Source organism: Curcuma longa, chromosome 19 (genome assembly GCF_044706935.1).
Source record: "Curcuma longa cultivar G26 ecotype Majalengka, Jawa Barat chromosome 19, ITB_CL_G26_1.1, whole genome shotgun sequence".
Classification (NCBI taxonomy): Eukaryota; Viridiplantae; Streptophyta; class Magnoliopsida; order Zingiberales; family Zingiberaceae; genus Curcuma; species Curcuma longa.
Window position 1 is genome coordinate 212,237 of NC_133879.1, and position 17,919 is coordinate 230,155.

The 17,919-nt window shown below is 45.2% G+C and overlaps 2 protein-coding genes and 1 pseudogene across 2 annotated transcripts; 1 reads left to right on the plus strand and 2 right to left on the minus strand.

The window, feature by feature from the left end:
- The first annotated feature begins 488 nt into the window (after nucleotides 1-488).
- On the plus strand, nucleotides 489-10,030 carry LOC141812692 (uncharacterized; annotated as a pseudogene).
- Nucleotides 10,031-16,952: 6,922 nt separating this feature from the next.
- On the minus strand, nucleotides 16,953-17,423 carry LOC141812693 (uncharacterized). Its single transcript, XM_074700705.1, has one exon. The coding sequence runs from the start codon at nucleotides 17,421-17,423 to the stop codon at nucleotides 16,953-16,955; it is 471 nt and encodes a 156-aa protein (XP_074556806.1).
- Nucleotides 17,424-17,474: 51 nt separating this feature from the next.
- On the minus strand, nucleotides 17,475-17,780 carry LOC141812694 (uncharacterized). Its single transcript, XM_074700706.1, has one exon. It carries the CDS (start codon nucleotides 17,778-17,780, stop codon nucleotides 17,475-17,477), a length of 306 nt encoding a protein of 101 aa, XP_074556807.1.
- Between the last annotated feature and the right edge of the window lie 139 nt (nucleotides 17,781-17,919).

Sequence of the window (17,919 nt, forward strand, 5' to 3'; positions counted from 1 at the left end):
TCCTGCTGTTAACCATGCCTCGGAAAAGACGTGTCCACGTCATCATTGTTTATTATGTGCCGTGACATTTCGTTCGTATCGTTTGGATCGCTGTACCCGCTATATAGTGAACTATTAGTAACAATCGAATCTAGGCCCGCACACCCGCAGCTTTACAATATGAACGGCCAAATCCTGGTCGTACCGAGAGAGTAGTAGCTCGCACGCTGGATTCCCCTGGCGGCCGTTCCAACATACGCCGACAAAGACTAACATACACCGTTATCGCTGTGGAGCTCAGTGACTGAGATGTTACAGGAACTAAGGCAGATAAAAAACAGACACAAAACATATGATGGACGATATGTGACCATGTTACAAAAGCGGCGGCGGTCACCAGCCAAACATTTACATTTTAAGAGCAGCAGGAACATGCTACTCATCGCCGGAGGAAGATGTTTCCCCGGCCATAGCCTTGAAAGCGTGCATCGCTCCCTTCAGCTCCAGCGATGCCTTCATTAGATGGTATTCCACACCGGCCAAGCTTTCCCCGGCACGCAGTAGGAGGGCGCTGTCTCGACGACCCCAATTGTCGACTATTGCCCGAAGCTGTTGATTCTCCCATTTCTCTTGGGCCACCAACGCTTCCGCACGTCGAGCCCGTTCCTCCGCCGCTCGGGCTCGCTGATTCTCTCGACGCGTCTCCGTTTCCGCTCGTCGAACTCTTCGGCGAAGCGCTGCGATCAAGGTCCCTGTCCTCCGTCGAGCACCCGTGGAGGTAACGGATCGCTCCCCATGGGACCCTGAGCAGTGATCGCCGCTGACCATGACGAAATAGGGTGACGCAAAAGTGAGGCCGAAACTACGGAAAGGCACGTGAATAAGGTTTGTCTGATACTCCGAAGCCTCCGCCCCCTCTCGTTATATACAGGGGCATCAAAAGGAGCTCAGGCGTCGTAATGATAAAAGTGCATTAATGCAGCAATGGTGATACGCCAGGGTGTCTTTTCGAAAAAAGATTTACCCTGCTAAGCTGTACTTGATCTGACCATACCGAGGCTTTAATGTTCTCCGCGTGCCTAGGTTCTCACGAGCTCGTAGGGGGTGTGGGACTATATCCGCACTGGTCTAGTCAGTCGACTTTACATCTCCTTCGACTAGACTAGTGGGGAGGCAGGTGTTATGGGGTTAAAAGGATACGGACGGGGTTAACCAAGTCCTAACAGGTGATCAGATCAATCGCACCCAAGGAGGCACGGGAGACCTCATGTAACCCCTCCTCGCTCGCTCTTGATGAACCGAAGTCCCCTCCTCGCTCGCCCCCGCCTCCTCATGGACCATCCGGGGAATGAACCGAAGTCCACTTCGGTTCGGTCACGCGCCCCTCCTCCTCGTGCACCATGCTGGGGAATGAACCGAAGTCCGCTTCGGTTCGGTCACGCCCCCTCCTCCTCGTGCACCATGCTGGGGAATGAACCGAAGTCCACTTCGGTTCGGTCACGCCCCCCCTCCTCGCGCTCCTCGTGCACCATGTTGGGGAATGAACCGAAGTCCACTTCGGTTCGGTCCCCTTCTCTCACCTGCTAGTTCCCAAGGGCCACTCCGCCCATCATTTGTTATGATGATCCCACGTGTCCTCTCACTTATTTCATCACGACACGTGTCTGAGGGGACCGCTCTTTTCTTGCAAGTCAATGCTGCCACAAGCCCACTAAACAGGCCATACCTCGGACCATACCCTTAGACATTTTGTAGGACACATTCATAACGTTGATGGGGCCCTCCGGGTCATGTCAGAGACATGACATTTCAGAATCTCCTTCCTTAAGAGGGTTAGTGTTTCAGTGGAGAAAGGTACGCGCGCGCAAACGAGCTCTTAGAATTTTTCTCTTCTTCTCCTTTAGCAGTTCCTCATCTCCACGGACTAACTTAAGCATCGGAGTGGTCGCGCCGGGAAGGATCCCCGGCCCTCCAGCTCACTTGCTCTTTCTTGTAGGCTTACTATCCACCAGGGAGGCAGATCTTGGACGAGGTGCTGTAGAGTGAGCTAGCGTCTATATTTCAAAAATCAGCTTCTAAGTCATGGTGAGGCAGGAGTCATCTTGGTTATTAGAACAATGACCACTTCCTTAGACAAAGTCTTTTAAAGAAATTATGACCTTAATCAACTTCTTGAAAAATTCTGGTTTAACTAGTCTAGGATGTGACGAGGTAGCTTTAGTTTGGTCAACTTAGCTAAGCAGACCAAGGAAGGTTCTTCTTATCCTACTTGACGAATGAAGCTAAGTTTCCCTAACATATCATCTCACCCCACCCTGGTACTATGATAGGCAAATGCCAACCAATCATGTGTCCTTAATTAACTATTTTTGATTAAGCAGTAAGAAAATATAATGACATGACATTTATGTGTATATAAAATAAGACATATGCATGTACATGACAAGTCACTACAAAAAAAACTGCATTTAGCGACAAATTCTACGATGAATTTTCTAAAAAAATTCGTTGCAAAACGGTTTCCGACGAATTTTGTGACGAAAACATATTCGTCGCTATAAAGTCGTCGCCAATTTTCTACGACGAAAAATCTCCATTTGTCGCAAATATTTGTGACGAAACAAATAATTCGTTGCCAAAATAATTCGTTCGTCGCCAATTCGTCGAATCAATTGTTCGTCGCCAACGCGACGAACAGTGATTTGTCGCCAATTGGCGATGAATGTAAATTTGTCGCCAATTGGCGATGAACACAGAGATTCATCGCCAATTGGCGACGAATATCTATGTTCGTTGCCAATTGACGATGAATTTGTCAACGAATTATGGTTTCATCGTAAATATTCGATAAATAGTAAGTTACGATATAACTGCGATGAACGTATTTTCGTTGTAAAATTCATCGTCAATTGGCGACGAAATCGCTTTTCATCGCAAATTTCGTTGCAAAACAAAAAAATTTTTTCCAGAACAGTTTATTTGTTGATTATCCTGTATATACAAACAATATCGATCCAATCGGATCGATTCATAAATACATGTAACCTGTAACAAACAATTATATCAAATCCAATACAAATAAATCAATAACATCCATTCATTTCATCCAAATATCCATAACATACACGGATCCATAACATCCAAAATATCCATTTCCATAACATCCAAATATCCATAACATCTACAATCCATAACAAGCATAATATACAATCCATTAAAGTAATACAATCCAGCAAATAACTACATTAGACATGTACGTACATGTCTATAAGTCTAACTAACTCGCATCATCACAATCCAACAAATCCATACAAAGTACTGATATAAACAAATCAGAGGATATATGAAGAAAAGATAGAAGAGATCATCGTGGTTCGCGGAGACTCTGCTTGATTCTTTGTCACTATCTTGTCTTCGCCTGCATACAAAAATAAGAAAAAGAGAAAGTATCATTCTTAAAATTAAAACTAAAACCTATAAATTAAATATGTAAAGACTTACCCTTTTTTAAAATTTGTTTATAAAAACCTGTTTAAAAAAATAAATAGTATTACTAACAATATATAAATTATTAACTTGCAGCTCTAATAAAATACCAAATAAATAAAATAATGCTTATAAAAAATTCATACACAAAAAAACTCATGAAGGATCACCACCATCGTCGTCGTTGTCATCATTGTCGTCGTCGTCATCGTCACCAAGAATAGATTGCAACTGAAAATGTTGCAAGATCCGGTCTTGTTGTCTTTGCAATTTTTTAATTTCGTTATCTCTTTGTCTCATTTCCTTATCTCTTCGTATCATTTCCTGATCTCTTTGTTGTAATAACCCTTTCAAGTGGGTTACCTCCTCTGTCAAACTATGTATTTGTGATGTGATGGCAGGGGAGGTGATAGAAGAGCTACCAGCAACTCTATGGGTTCTGCTCAAAGAACCCATACCCAAAATCCTTCCACCACCTTTGCATCCCCCACTCGCCTCCAACCACAGACTCAATTCATTGCCAACTGAGGACTCAGATCCCTCAGAGCTACCAGCTAAAGATCGCTGTGCTAGCTCAAGCTCACAATATTTATCCTGTATTATCAAAAGAAATATTAATATGTTATAATATTTGAGAAATTAAACACATAAATATTTAAATATATATTAAAACCTTCATAGCTTTTGCTCGGTCTCTGCTCCAACTCTTGTCTTTTTTTTGGAACGTGCGAGTAAAAGTATCGATAAAATCAGGATCTCGACCCAATTTCTTAGCCTAAAAAAATATTGTTAGACATTATAAATATTAATATGAAATAAATTTAAATTGAAGTAGTTGAAAGAATTACAAATCTACCTGTATGCTCATCAATATTGATTGACATACGTCGCAGATGAGACACTAGTATTATAAGCAAACTCGATAAATCAACCTTATTTGAAGCAAACTCAATAAATTGAAGTAGATGAGACATCTTATCTTATCTCCATCCTTAAAATCAACCTTATTTGAAGCAAACTCGATAAATTAAGCAAATGAGACAATAAATTCATCGGTCAAACCTCTACGTTCAGGTAAATTCTTGTTATACATCCAACTTCGTGTTTTCTGTATTTTTCCTGAATCCACAATTTCCAACATATTAAAATATAATTCATCAATAATTCTTTCTTAATTCATCAACACTTGTTCTAATCCCATAAATTCTAATTTTTACTTATAAACTTGTTCTTACTTATCTATTCATCAATTAAATATGTCTAATTAATTCAGACTAAATTATAATAATAAATAATAACATTAAATTAAAAGGGTTTAGGGTATTAGAATTTAGGAGTTTAAGGGAAGGGTTTAGGGTTTAGGATTTAGAGGTTTAAGGATTTTAGGGTTTAGGATTTAGATTTTGAGGGGTTAGGCTTTTAGGGGTTTAGGTTATGTTTACGATTTAGGGTTAAGGGTTTAAGGGGTTTAGGGTTTAGGTTTAAAGTTAAGTGATTTAGGGTTTACAATTTTAGGGTTTTTAGGGTTTAGGATTTAGGCTTGTATGGTTTAGGGTTTACGGTTTAGGGGGTTTATGGCTTAGGATTTAGGGGGTTTATGGTTTAGGTTAAGGATTTAGGATTTAGGGTTTAGGGTTTAGGTTTTAAGGGGATTTAGGGTTTAGGGGGTTTAGGATTTAGGGTTTAGGTGGTTTAGAGGTTTTAGGGTTTAGGGTTTAGTGATTTAGGGTTTACGGTTAAGGACTTACGGTTTATGGTTTATGGATTAGGGTTTACGGTTTAGTTTAGGGATTTAGGATTTAGGGATTTAGGGTTTACAATTTAGGGTTTAGGTTTAGGGTTTAAGTTTTAGAGGCTAGGGTTTAGGGTTTATAGGGTTATGATTTAGGGTTTAGTGGGTTTAGGTTTAGGATTTAGGGGGTTTAGGTTTTTAGGGTTAAGGGTTTAGGGATTTAGGGTTTAGGGTTTACGATTTATGATTTAGGGTTTAGGGTTTAGGTTTACGATTTAGGGTTTAAAGTTAAAGAGATTTAAGGGTTTAACAATTTAAGGTTTACGGTTTACGATTTCTGATTTTAGAGTTTTAGGATTTACGGTTTATTATTTTAGGGTTTTAGAATTTATCGTTTGGTCTAATTAATTCAAACTAAAATATAATCATAAATATTAACATTAAACTAAATATAATTATAACTAAAAACTATATATAGCTATTCACATTTCTAAAATAACATAATTATAAATATACCTCAAGCCGGTAAAAATCTCTCTCTAATTACTTGAATTCACGCAACTTGTAAACCTGCAAAAACAACATTCAAAAATTAATCAACACTAAATTCACATCATGTATCCTACAACTTATGCAATATTTATACAACACAATTTAAACATGTTCAACTCGAATTTAACACTACACCAACACCACATTACCATAATAAGTTGAGAAAGTTTATTACACATCCCACATCAACTAAACAAAATCCATTTTCCATATGTACAACACTTAATCCTATCACAACCGAATCGAAAATAATTAATTACACAACCGGCGCACAGCGGCCAGCCCAGCCAGCCCCTGCCAGCGGCAAGGGCCTAGCGCTTGGCAAGGGCCTGCCAGCGCCGGCCAGCCCCGGCAAGGGCCTGCCAGCACCGGCCAGAGGCTGCCAACGGTGGCCAACGTCGGCCAGCGGCCAGCGCCCGCGCAGCCAGCAGCAGCCGCGTGGCCAGCGGCCAGTGCCGGCCACCGCAGGCCAACGTGCAGGCCAGCACCGACCGCGCGGCCACCCTCCACGAACCGCACCGAGCACCCCTGCAGAAATCCGCCGGCGACAACAACAAAGAACAAAGTAAAAAGATGATTTAGGGTTTACCACTCTGGCCGACAACGAGAAGGAGGCGAGGAAGGAGATTGAGAGGCGGCGGCGGCTGGTTCGCGAGAGAAGGAAAGAGAGGCGGCGGCTGGTTCGTGAGAGAAGGAAAAGAGAAGGCGCGCGGCTGTTTTGGGAAGAGAAAGAAAGAGTAAAGGGGTTAGGTTAAATGAAATTTGGTGACGAAATCTTTTCGTTGCCAAATTGGCGATGAAACCGAGTCGTTCATCGTCAAATTTGCGACGAACAGCCTGGTTCGTCACCAATTTTGATGATCATTTTTTATTTGGCATCGATTTGGCGACGAAAATATTTTTCGTTGTAAATTTACGATGAATATGATTTTCATCGCTAATTTGCGACGAATTTGGTGATGAATTATTTTTTTTCCAACGAAATTTACGACGAAAATAAGATGTTGCTAAATTAGGAACATATTATTTTTCATCACAAATTTCGTTGCAAATTTACGACGAAATGTATGTTCGTCGCAAAATCTATTGTAAATTTGCGACGAAATAAATTCGTCTTTAAATTTTATTTCAAAAATTCGTCCCTAAAATCCTGAATTAAGTTTTTTTTGTAGTGAGAGTAGGACACTAATTTTTATAGTGCCCTTTCTCCCTGCACTTAAAACAAATAATGTAAAATTTGAAATGAACTTTATAAGTATTACCTTTCTCCCCCTCCATCATTGCAATCGTGCACCCATGGGGGTTAGTTCGATCAAGAGTAGGCTTGCTCTGATACCAATTATAGGACCAATGCGTGCGCTAGAGGGGGGTGAATAGCGCTCGTCGATTTTCATTCGTTCGTTCTACTACAAAAACTAGCAGATATTAGTAAATAAGACAAGGACATGCTGAATTTACTTAGTTCCTAACTTCCAGGATTAGTATGTCCAAGGCCTATGCACGGGAAGACACCCATCCACTAATGGTCTCCTTTCCGAACCTTTATCTGGAGGCGGAAAAACTCGTCTTACAGTCTAATCAATAATAGAAATTAAAGTACAAACAAGTAAGACTAAGGTTAAACCAAACATCATGTAGCAGCTGATCTAGAAGTCCTAAGCGTTACGCACTCCTCCTAGAACTTCCCCGGTTGCACGAGTCTGGCTCCGTTTCATTCAAAAGCACCACAGGATGAAAACATATTAGGGTAGTAGTGATGCCTTGTTGTCTGGTCTATAGGCCATATAAAGACCTTTTCTGGACCCCTGGATCCCTTTCCCAACGACTGGAACTGAATCGATCCAATCCGATTCTCTTCGATCTTTATCGGGGCCAATTTTTTTTAATCTGGGTGCCTTGAACCGTCCAAGGGCACCTGGAGTAACATCTGGGCGTCCGGATCTAGTCAAGTGCCTGTGCTCGTTGCCTCCTGCGGTGGAGTCTAAACCTCATTAGGCCGCTTGGACTGTTTCGGGCGCCTGGATTCACCATTTTAGAGGAGCAATCAAAATCAGTCAACCAGTTTTGAAATAAGTTGTTTCAGAGTTTGTCGTCTGCTTCTGTTTGCTCCTGATTATATATGCTTCCTAAGGCCTCCGCAACTTTGGTTCCGGCAAGATTAGCATACAAATAAACAAGCAACCTCAAGCCTACCTAATTAGTCCGTTTGACCTACTAGGCTTACCTAAGCCTTACCCTGTAGGTCTAACCTACTGGCTTACCCGTGCCTAACTTCCAGTTAGGACTACAAAATGTGTAAACTTCGTATAGGTAGACTTCCCAACTGCCAAATATTTTGTTTGGATTTTCCTTGCCTAACCTTCAGTTGAGACTAGTCACATCTATAGGTAGACTTCTCATCTGCCAAACATCTGATCACCCTTGACCTGTTTGGACTTTTCCTTGCCCAACCTCCAATTAGGACTTCCTTGCATAAGACTTCCTCCAGTCCTCCAAACCAGGTCTTCCTTGCATCCAATCCTCCAGATCAGGACTTCCTCTACCTAACCTCCAGCTAAGACTTTCCCTGCCTAACCTCAACTAGGACTTCTCCTTGCCTCGTCTAACTGACTAGGACTAGGACTTTTGCTAGTCTTCTGGTCAACCTTGATCTGACTATACTTACTTACATCTAAATATTAGGTCCTGTTTGGATCAACCCTTGGTCAAACAGACCAAACTTAGGTGTATTGTCAAACATCGAAACTCTAGAGACAAACTAATGCTCCTTACACCAACAACAATTGATCCGATAGAGATTGAGGTTGGTGTCCTTTTAGTCAAATGAAAGTCATGATGATGATGGTGATGATGATGATTTGATTAGGCATAATTGTGAGACCAGTCCTGCTTGGACTGAATGGAGAGACAAGCTTGCAGATGATATGTTCACGAGTTGACAGTCATCAATTAATTAAATATAATGTTGATTGTATATTGAAATTTAGGTTTCATTTTTATGTATTTGTATTATCTGATTGTATCTTGAAATTTGAATTTCATTTCTATGTATTTGAACTATTTAATTGTATATGAGTTTTATATATTATCCATTTAAATAATTTGATTATATTTTATGCATGCACAATGTTATATTTGGATGGTTTGATTTCAGTTTTCAATGGAAGGAAAGAGCCAAAAGAGGGTAAAAGTAGTAGCAACGGCCAAGGATGCACCAACTTCACAACTAATTCTATCAACCCCAACTGAACAAGTAGAAAGTTCAATGCCAATGAAGGTAAAAAGAAAAACTCATAGCACCAAACGCTTGTGGACAAAACAAGAGGATGCTGCATTAGTTGATTGCCTTGTTGAGTTGAGCAAAGATTCAGCTTGGAAGAGCGAGAATGGTTTTAGAACTGGGTACTTGCTGCATTTGGAGAAACTCATGGCTGCTAAAGTGCCATCAAGCAATTTAAAGGCTACCCCTCATATCGAGTCAAGGTACAAGCTACTAAAGAGGCAGTTCCATGCTATTAACGAGATGTTGAATCATAGCAGTGGATTTGAGTGGAATGACGTTGAGAAGTGTATCATTGCAACAAAGGATGTCTTTGATGATTAGGTTAAGGTATCTTTTTTAATTTTTATGATTTTTCATTTCTTTGATGATTGTGGATTTTTTCTTTAATGATATGTTTTTAATTTAGAGTCATCCAGTGCGCTATTGGTTTAAGGAACAAAGAGTTTCCCCACCTTGATGACCTGATGTCTGTGTGGGAGAAAGATCGTGCCACAGGAGTTAGTGCAGAAACCCCAACTGATGCAGTAGAAGAGATAAATTTATGCGATGAAGAGGCTGACACGTTTGAGTATGAAATTGACGAGCAGGCTGAAGGTCACGAAGATGAAGAATTGTCAGAGATGAAATAAGAAAATCTGAGATGGAGACTCTAAATTCATTAGTTTGTCCATCAAGCAAGAAGCAAACCACTAGAAAGAAAACAAACGAAGTCTAATGATGTTCTAGGTGACTTGGTGGGAGAGATTCACAAATATGTTACTGTTGTTATGGAGGCTAATGAGGAGATGAAGGGAATTTCCACCTACTTCAAGAAACAAACCGAGAGCAGTGATAGAAAAATGAGGATATATGATGAGTTAATGGAACTTTCTGATTTCTCTCAGCAAGAAATTATGGATGTTAGGGAGTACATTCTCAAGGATGAACACAAGGTTGATAATTTTTTCACATTGCCAAAGGCATTTAGGAGAGATTATGTAGTGAAGCAGCTCTCTTAGATCAATCCAAAATTAAATTAGATATTTGAATTAGGTTGTTGGTACTTATATTTTGATATACTTTTGGACAGTCATGATATTATTTTGACAAAACTTGTTGGATGAATGTCATTTTGGGTTGAACTTGTTAGATGAATGTCATTTTGAATTGAACTTATTGAATGATTTCCATTTTATTTTGACAACACTAACAATGTGGTTTGTTCCTGTTGAGATCCGCTCTTGGATGCTTAGACTCTTTTCTGCATCACACTTGGATGAGGCTAGGCTAAAAGGCAACCGTGAAGCTCCTCGAACCTACATTCACCACAATCGTGAGAAGAAAGGCCAGGGGTTGCCCTTGCGTGATCACTCCGATGCTTAAGTCAGTTCGCGAGGGAGGAAGAAGAAGGTGAGAATAAACAGCGAGAGTTGTGAGATCGCATACCTCCCTTGATTACAGAACCAACCTTATATATATAAGTCTGGGTAATCATGTCACGTCGTGGATATGGTTGGGGTCCCATCATCGGTATGAATTTGTTAGAATGCATGGTATATTCAGAGTATATGCCCCATCGTTGACTTGTATCTGAGGGGTCATGTCACGTACATCTGTCAGAGCAATACCATGATTAGTTGCAGAGGTGGAAGGAGGGGATATTCATAACCGCATAATGGTGGAGTGGTCTTTCAAGGGACAGGGCAAGGAGGGTCGAAGGGAGTCGAATCGGCGCAGGCGGACAAAAGTTGGCGCAGAGTCGAATCGGTTTGGAAGATCCGTTTCTTGCCGATTTGGCTCGGTTTGAGAGGGTGGGTCCGAGTTGAGAATTCGAATCGGTCGTTGATAGGAAAGGTAGCAGAGAGCTGAGTTGATTCAGGAGATCCGCTTGCTGACTACGCGGTTCGGTTCGAGAGGGTGATTCAGCGTAGAGGGTTCGAATCGGCTCGGTTGATTCGAGAGTAGAGGAGAGCCTCCCTGAGAGGATTCAGACTTGTGTTAATGGCTTCCACCAGATCTTGACTCGACTTCCCCGATTCGACCGGCAAGACTCAGCTCGGGGTAGAGGCACTGGAGGATTCGGCTTGATCCGGGCTTTATGACAAGCTGAGCCGGACCCGACGGGCTGTTCTCGAGCTTGACGAATCGTGACCCCCACTCTTCATGACCATAACACAAGCCTCCCCACGAGTCTAGTCAAAGGAGACGTGAGCTTGACTAACTAGACCAGTGTGCGGGCGAGCGTGAGTCAAGTCGGGGTCAGGCCGGTATTACGAGTGGTTGAACAACGTCTGTATTTGGGGGAAGAGAGATGGTGGTCAGCGTGAGCTTGATGATTGCAAGCGCTGCATGCCGCGCCGCCAAAGGTGTGATAAGCTAATGACGTGGCGGAGCCATTTCCGAGGCGCTATTAATGAAGGTGTGCCTGCGTGATGTCCGATGGGATGGGTGAATCGTCATCATGATGCAGAAGATCCGCATAGAGGGGCGAGCTCATCAGGCGGCTGACAATGGCTCTCGCCCGTTCTCCGCCGGTCGATCAGACAGCTCTGATCGATTAGGGTGTTGAATATATAGAGCGAGGTGACGAACGTGCAACGGCTACACAAACATCTTTTCAGTTCTTCTTGATCCTTCGTGCGCCTGATTTTTGTTCCCTAATCCTCCGCCTTCCCGTGCTCTTCTTGCTTTCGTCTCTTTGAATCAAGTAAGTTCCTGTTCTTCTCTTCTTCATCTTTTATTAGCAATGGATTCGGAAGGGGGTTCCGGTCCTTGGTACAAGTCCATAGAGTCCACCTTCCCTCAAGCATCCATTTCCATGACGAGATTAGCTTATGAGATACCAACTAACCTAAGGATTAGGGCTCCCGAGCCGGACCAGAGACCCTGCTCACCACCACCTGACTGTCTAGCTTTTTTCCAAGGTCAGCTTGAAGGTGGTCTTCGATTCCCGATTCTAGAGTTTTTCTGAGCTGTCTCGACCTATTTCCACATCCCGCTTAACCAACTCGCTCCCAACTCCTTCCGACTTCTCTGGGGAGTTGTCCTCATCTTTCGTCTGTATCAAATCCCTCTGCGTCCTTCTATCTTCCACCTGTTCTTCTACCTAGAAAAGAAAGAAGATGGTGTCTTCTATTTCAACGCCAAGCTAGGGATTAATTTCCTCGACAAGTACCCGACTTCCCACAAGGGATGGAAGAAGTTCTTCTTCATCCAATTCATGAGTCCAATTCCTTTTCCCTCTAGGTGGCAGCATTGAGGCTCCACAAGACTGATTCCGAGGTCATGTCGATGGCCGAGTTGCTGAAAGGCTTGAATTTTGACGTCAATCAGCTCGTGACTGAGGAAGGATTACTGTACTGAGGGGGCCTGAGTCCGATTGCAGCGAAGCTATCACAACCGCTCGGTAAGAAATAGGAGCAATCGGACTTTTGTAAGAACTAACTAAGCTTTTTTGTTTTCATGCAGCCGACATCTGGATGGCGACCTCTATAAACAAGTACCTGAAGTGGGATCGGACGGTTCTAGGAGCGTTCGGGGCTCTTGCCGCTTCTGTTGGGACTCCAGCCGTGGAAGCCCAAGAGAAAGAGAGGGCCGAGGCAGGAGTGCTCGAGACCAAATCCTCCACTCGGAGGGAGCGATCGGCCCTAGAGGAATCAAGGGTGCAGCAGGCGCGCGCCAAGGTGGACCATCCTAAGTCTTCAAAGTCCCACGCCAAAAAGAAGCATCACCATCGTACTCAGACAAGGAGGAGAAGAAAGCCAAGCGCGCGAAGAAAGCCAGCGCTTCTAAGGCCGGCAAGTCGATCCTGAGTCCGACGGGCGTAGAACTGGCGGTCCTGAGTCCGACGGGCGTAGAATTGACGGTGCTGACCACTGAGCCGGGACAGCTATCTCAATCGGCGGGGGTGAAGTGATTCGCCTAGGATTGGAGGGAGAGCAGACGATGGTGGTAGCCAGGACCGAGACGGGAGCAGGAGCGGTAGAGCCGATTGCTCCATCAAAAGAGGTGAATGATACGGTGCTGACTCCTGGTGATCGGAGAACCAGAACCAAGCCGACGATTGCAACTTCGGCATCGGGAGCTGAACGACCTACGGGGTCGGGTCCCGCTGCCTCGGTGGGGGTAGCGCAACCCGCCTTTACCTCCACCGACTTCAGAGGGATGAAGATCACGCACGTACCGGCGGACGCGCCCTTCACTTCCGAAGAGATGATGGACATGATGAACTGAGTCCGGGCAATACGCGGTGCTGATTCATTCCAAGGCATCACTACTTCAGAGCTCAGCTACCACGCCAATTTTAATTACATGAGGGTAAGAATAAGATCACTGCTCCTTCTTTAGTCTTGTTGCATCTGACATCTAACTAGAACCCTTTTCCTGACAGTCCTGGGCTAAGCATATGGAGCTGCATAGCCGACTGCTCCACTTGAACCGCCAATTCACTGCGGAAGATAAGGACCTGCAGGAATTGAAAGCCCGAAACCTGGAACTGGTCCAGGAGCGGGATGAGGCGCGGGTGAATGCGACCAAGAGCAATGAAGAGGCCGATCAATATCGAGCCGAACTATTTGAGGCTTATGATAAGGTGGAGGTTTTGGAGAAGAGCTTGGAAGCGACTCGGGTCGAGGATCAAGAACGGCTGAAGCAGGCTCCAGATCAACTGAGTCAACAGGAGGACGAGTTATCTCCGATACTCGAGGAGTCTGCCACCCTGAAGAAGCAGGCGGCTAAGGGGCGGAAACTCCTTGGAGCGGAGCTGGAGAAGGCCCGAGTTGACCTGATGGCTTACAAGGATGGGGAAGCTGGCCGAGTTCAAGCTGCCCAACAAGCCTGGCTGCAGTCCGAGGAGTATATTGACCAGTTTAAACAAAAGACTGCCCTGATGCTGCAGCGCGATTTTGAGGGGGCGCTAAAGCAAGTCGGCGAGGCGGGGCTGTTCCCTTTAAATTTTTCTTATGATTCTTTTAATATAAATAGAGTATGGTCAGAATTGCCCGAATCCGAGAGGAGAGGGTGAAGTTTTAATGTACGAATGTGGATCTTTTGTACCCTTCGAGTTTTAAAAATGAAATGAAAACTTTTGACATATCACTCTGTTTTGTATGGTCACTAGGGAGAACTCTTCGTTTATGAGTGCTCGGTCCTCGGATCCGTAGAGCGTCGACTCGGATCGGAACCAAAAGATGTCTGTGTCGGTGAGTGCACTATAAGCCTTTGAGTTCATTGGAGGAGTTGGCGGATAGGGAGCTGGCGAACGGAATTGGCTCAGGTGAATGGTCGATTCGGCTGAGGATTTGGCCCGAGGTGGATAGCCAACCCGAGTGTCAGTTCGGTTTGCTAGAAATCTTAAAATGTGAGCGAAACTGGGAGCGATATCGTTTACTCGAGTCGGACTCAAATCGAATCCTTGTGTCCGGTATATCATCCCAATCCGCCCCACTAGTCCACTCGAAGGGAGTACGAGGCGAACTGACTAGGAAAATGTAAGTCCAAGCCGAATGGGAACAAGAAGCGCTCAGGTCGCGATCACTTTGATTACCAAATCGACGTTGAGCTCATAGGGCACGTGGCTACCTGGTGTTGGTAGTAGCGGTGCGGCATGGCAGCATGCACGTGCGAGGGATGACTGAGGTCTTTTCTGAGGAATGTATTTAATAAGATGTGACATCCGGTTAGACTTGCGGATCATCATCATGACGGCAGAAGATTTGCTCGGGAAACTGTGCGTATCGCACGGTGGATGTAATATCTCGCCTTTTGCAGCTGTTCAATCGGACGCCTGAGGGTCGCTGGAGTACTGGATAAAAGGAAGCTGTGCGGCAGGCGCGGAATGCCTGTGCCATCGACTATGTGCTTCCCTATTTGCATTCGTCCTTCGAGCCTCCGTCTTCTTCTCCAGCAAACCCTTCTTCACATCTAGTAAGCTCCGACCTCTGCCTTTCTTTTTCCTCTCGCTCTTTACTTCGTAGAAGTCCCTAGTATTGTTTTAGGAATGTCATCGTCCTCTGAGGAAGTCTGGTATGAATCTAAAGTCTCCGTATTCACTGACGTGTCCCAGTCCGTTGTCAGGCAAAAGTATGTCATCCCCAAAGAGTATAGGATTAGGGTTCCCAAGCGCCCCGACTCGGGGAACGCCATTAGTCAGAGAAGAGGAATCTGGCGCATCCCAACCTTCCACCAAAGAGGCAAGGCAAGCCAAGAATTTTGCGCACTCCCATCCTGCCAAGAAACACCCTTCGCCCGTAACCAGCAAGGAGGGGAAGCGCCAGAAGTTGAAGAAGTCGCTTCCGGCTGATGTTTAGCAACCCGAGTGGATACTCGAGAGGGAAGGAGCCATGACTGCTCTGGTTATATCGGCGCAATCAGTGGGGTCAGGGGCAGGACTGACAGCTGAATCGGGAGGAAGGACCTCAGAGCCGAGAGAAGTGATGTCGGCTCCGCACGAAGTGACTGCTGAGCGAGAGAGACAACACCGACTCCCCAAGAGAAAACGACAGAGTCGGGAGAAATGGAGTCGAGTCCCACTTCTGAGAGGGCAGGCGAGGCAGTCGTCAATATCTCTCAAGTCGCTGCTTCTTCTGGTCCGGCGGGGGTAGCTAAAATCCTGTTGCCTTCCCCTCCTCGGCTAGGGTCCGGCTCGGAGCTTCTGAGGGCAAGGCCCAGCACCGCTTCGGATGCTCCTTTCCAGTGGGAGGAAGTCATAGGCGTCATGGATCATATACGGGTCGTGCGCGGCCCCGATAGCTTCTCGATGTTGTCTACATCGGATTTGATCAGTCGGAACAGCTACAACTTAATGAGGGTAAGACATATAATACTTTTCTGCAGTAGCTAAGGACTAATAGGTGATGCATGGTGCAGGTCTGGGCTGAACACATTAAGCTTCACCATCGACTGCCTGAGATTTACTGCCACCTCCATTTCCTGGAACAACAGAACGAGAGTTTGATGGCCTGAGATTCGGTACAGTGGCGAGAGCTCAGCGATGCCTGAGCGTTGTGTCCTGAAGCAATCGAGAGGTCAACCGTTGCCTAGCTCAACTGTTTTCTGCTCAGGACAAAGCAGAGGCGCTGGAGCAGGAGTTGATGGCAGCCAAGGCTCAAGAAGAGGAACTTCAACGAGTCCGAGCCCAGTTATCTTAGCAGGATAAGGAACTGGCTCGGGCGCTTGAGGACTCGGCCCAGATGAAAGACCAAATCAGAGACCTGACGGAAGGGCAGAAGGTCGTCGATAACCTCCTCGCCGAGTCTAGAAACGAACTGGCGGCATATAAGATTGATGAGGAGCAACAGATTCAGGCCGCTAAAGAGGTCTGACTAGAGTCAAGGGAGTATGCCGACCAGTATCAGAAGAAGACGGCGAAGATGCTCCAGTATGGATCCGAGGGGGCCCTGAAGCAGGTGTGTCAGGCGGGAGTGATTCCCCCTGGCACATCCTTGGATTTCTTAGATATCAAAAAGGTGTGGGTTGAATTGTCCGAGTCGGATAAAAAAGGAAAGTAATGTAACCGACTCGGCGTTGATCCCGACTATGTCCGAGTCGGGAGAGGTTGAACCATGAAAAGGACAATTGCTGATAGAGCAGGTCCGAGAGACCTGGAGAGCCGATCCCGACTATGTCTAAGTTGGGAGAGGTTGAACCCTAAAAAGGGTAATTGCTGGAGGAGCAGGTTCGAGACCTGAGAGCTCGATCCCGACTATGTCCGATTTGGAGAGGTTGAACCCTAAAAAGGGCAATTGTTGGTAGAGCAGGTACAAAGCCTGAGAGCTCGATCCCGACTATGTCTGAGTCGGGAGAGGTTGAACTTAAGGACTTGAGGGTAATGAAGTCTTGAGGAGATGGGAGAAGTAGGGTTGCCTGAAAAGGTTCTTTTATTGTTAGACACATCAAAAAAGTATAGAGGAGATAAAGAGAAGAGAGATTCTCCAGGAGCCATTAGGTCCGGTAGGGCCGTAGATGAGTGGCGTTCCACGGTCTTGTCAGGTCCTTGCCGGAGGAGTCGGACAGATAGTAGGCGCCAGAACTTATTTTCTTGACGACTCGATACGGGCCTTCCCAGGGCGGCTCGAGCTTGCCGACGTCTCCAACCGGCTTGACTTTCTTCCATACCAAGTCACCCACTTGAAAAGCTCGAGGGATGACTCGCTTGTTGTAAGTGCGGCACATGCGTTGCCGGTAGGCTGTCAGCCGAGCGACGGCTTTGTCTCGGGCTTCTGAGACGAGATCTAGCTCCATGAGTCTTCGGCCATTATTGTCCTTGTCGTAACATTGTCGCCGATCCGACTCGACCCGTATCTCTATAGGGACTACAGCTTCTCCGCCGTACACCAAGTGGAAGGGTGTCATACCGGTGCTTTCTCTTAGCGTAGTGCGGTAAGACCAGAGGATGCAAGGCAATTCTTCCATCCAGCTACCTCCTTCATAGTTGAGTTTGGTCTTTAGCCCGTGCACTATCTCCTAGTTGATAACTTCGGCTTGTCCATTAGCTTGTGGGTACGCGACTGAAGTGAAGGTTTGCTGAATACCAAGTCTTTGACACCACTCTTTGAGTTTCTTTCCTTGGAATTGTCGGTCATTGTCCGAGACAAGTCGGTGCGAAATGTCGTATCGGCACACGATACTTTTCCACAGGAATTTGAGCACCGCTTCTTCTGTGATTCTTGTCAGGGCCTCGGCTTCCACCCACTTAGAGGAGTAATCAACGGCGACCAACAAGAACTTCTTTTGTTGTGGCCCAGTCGGGAAGGGTCCGACTATATCCATTCCCCATTGATCGAATGGAGACGAGATTATCGCTGCCCTCAGCTGTTCAATTGAATGCTTGTTGAAGGGTTGGTATTCCTGGCAGTGAATGCAAGTTGCTACAAGCTTGTCCGAATCCGCCTGAAGAGTCGGCCAAAAG

Coding starts and splice junctions, on each gene's coding strand:
- LOC141812693 (XM_074700705.1), bottom strand. CDS start 17,423: ATGGAAGAATTGCCTTGCATCCTCTGGTCTTACCGCACTACGCTAAGA.
- LOC141812694 (XM_074700706.1), bottom strand. CDS start 17,780: ATGGATATAGTCGGACCCTTCCCGACTGGGCCACAACAAAAGAAGTTC.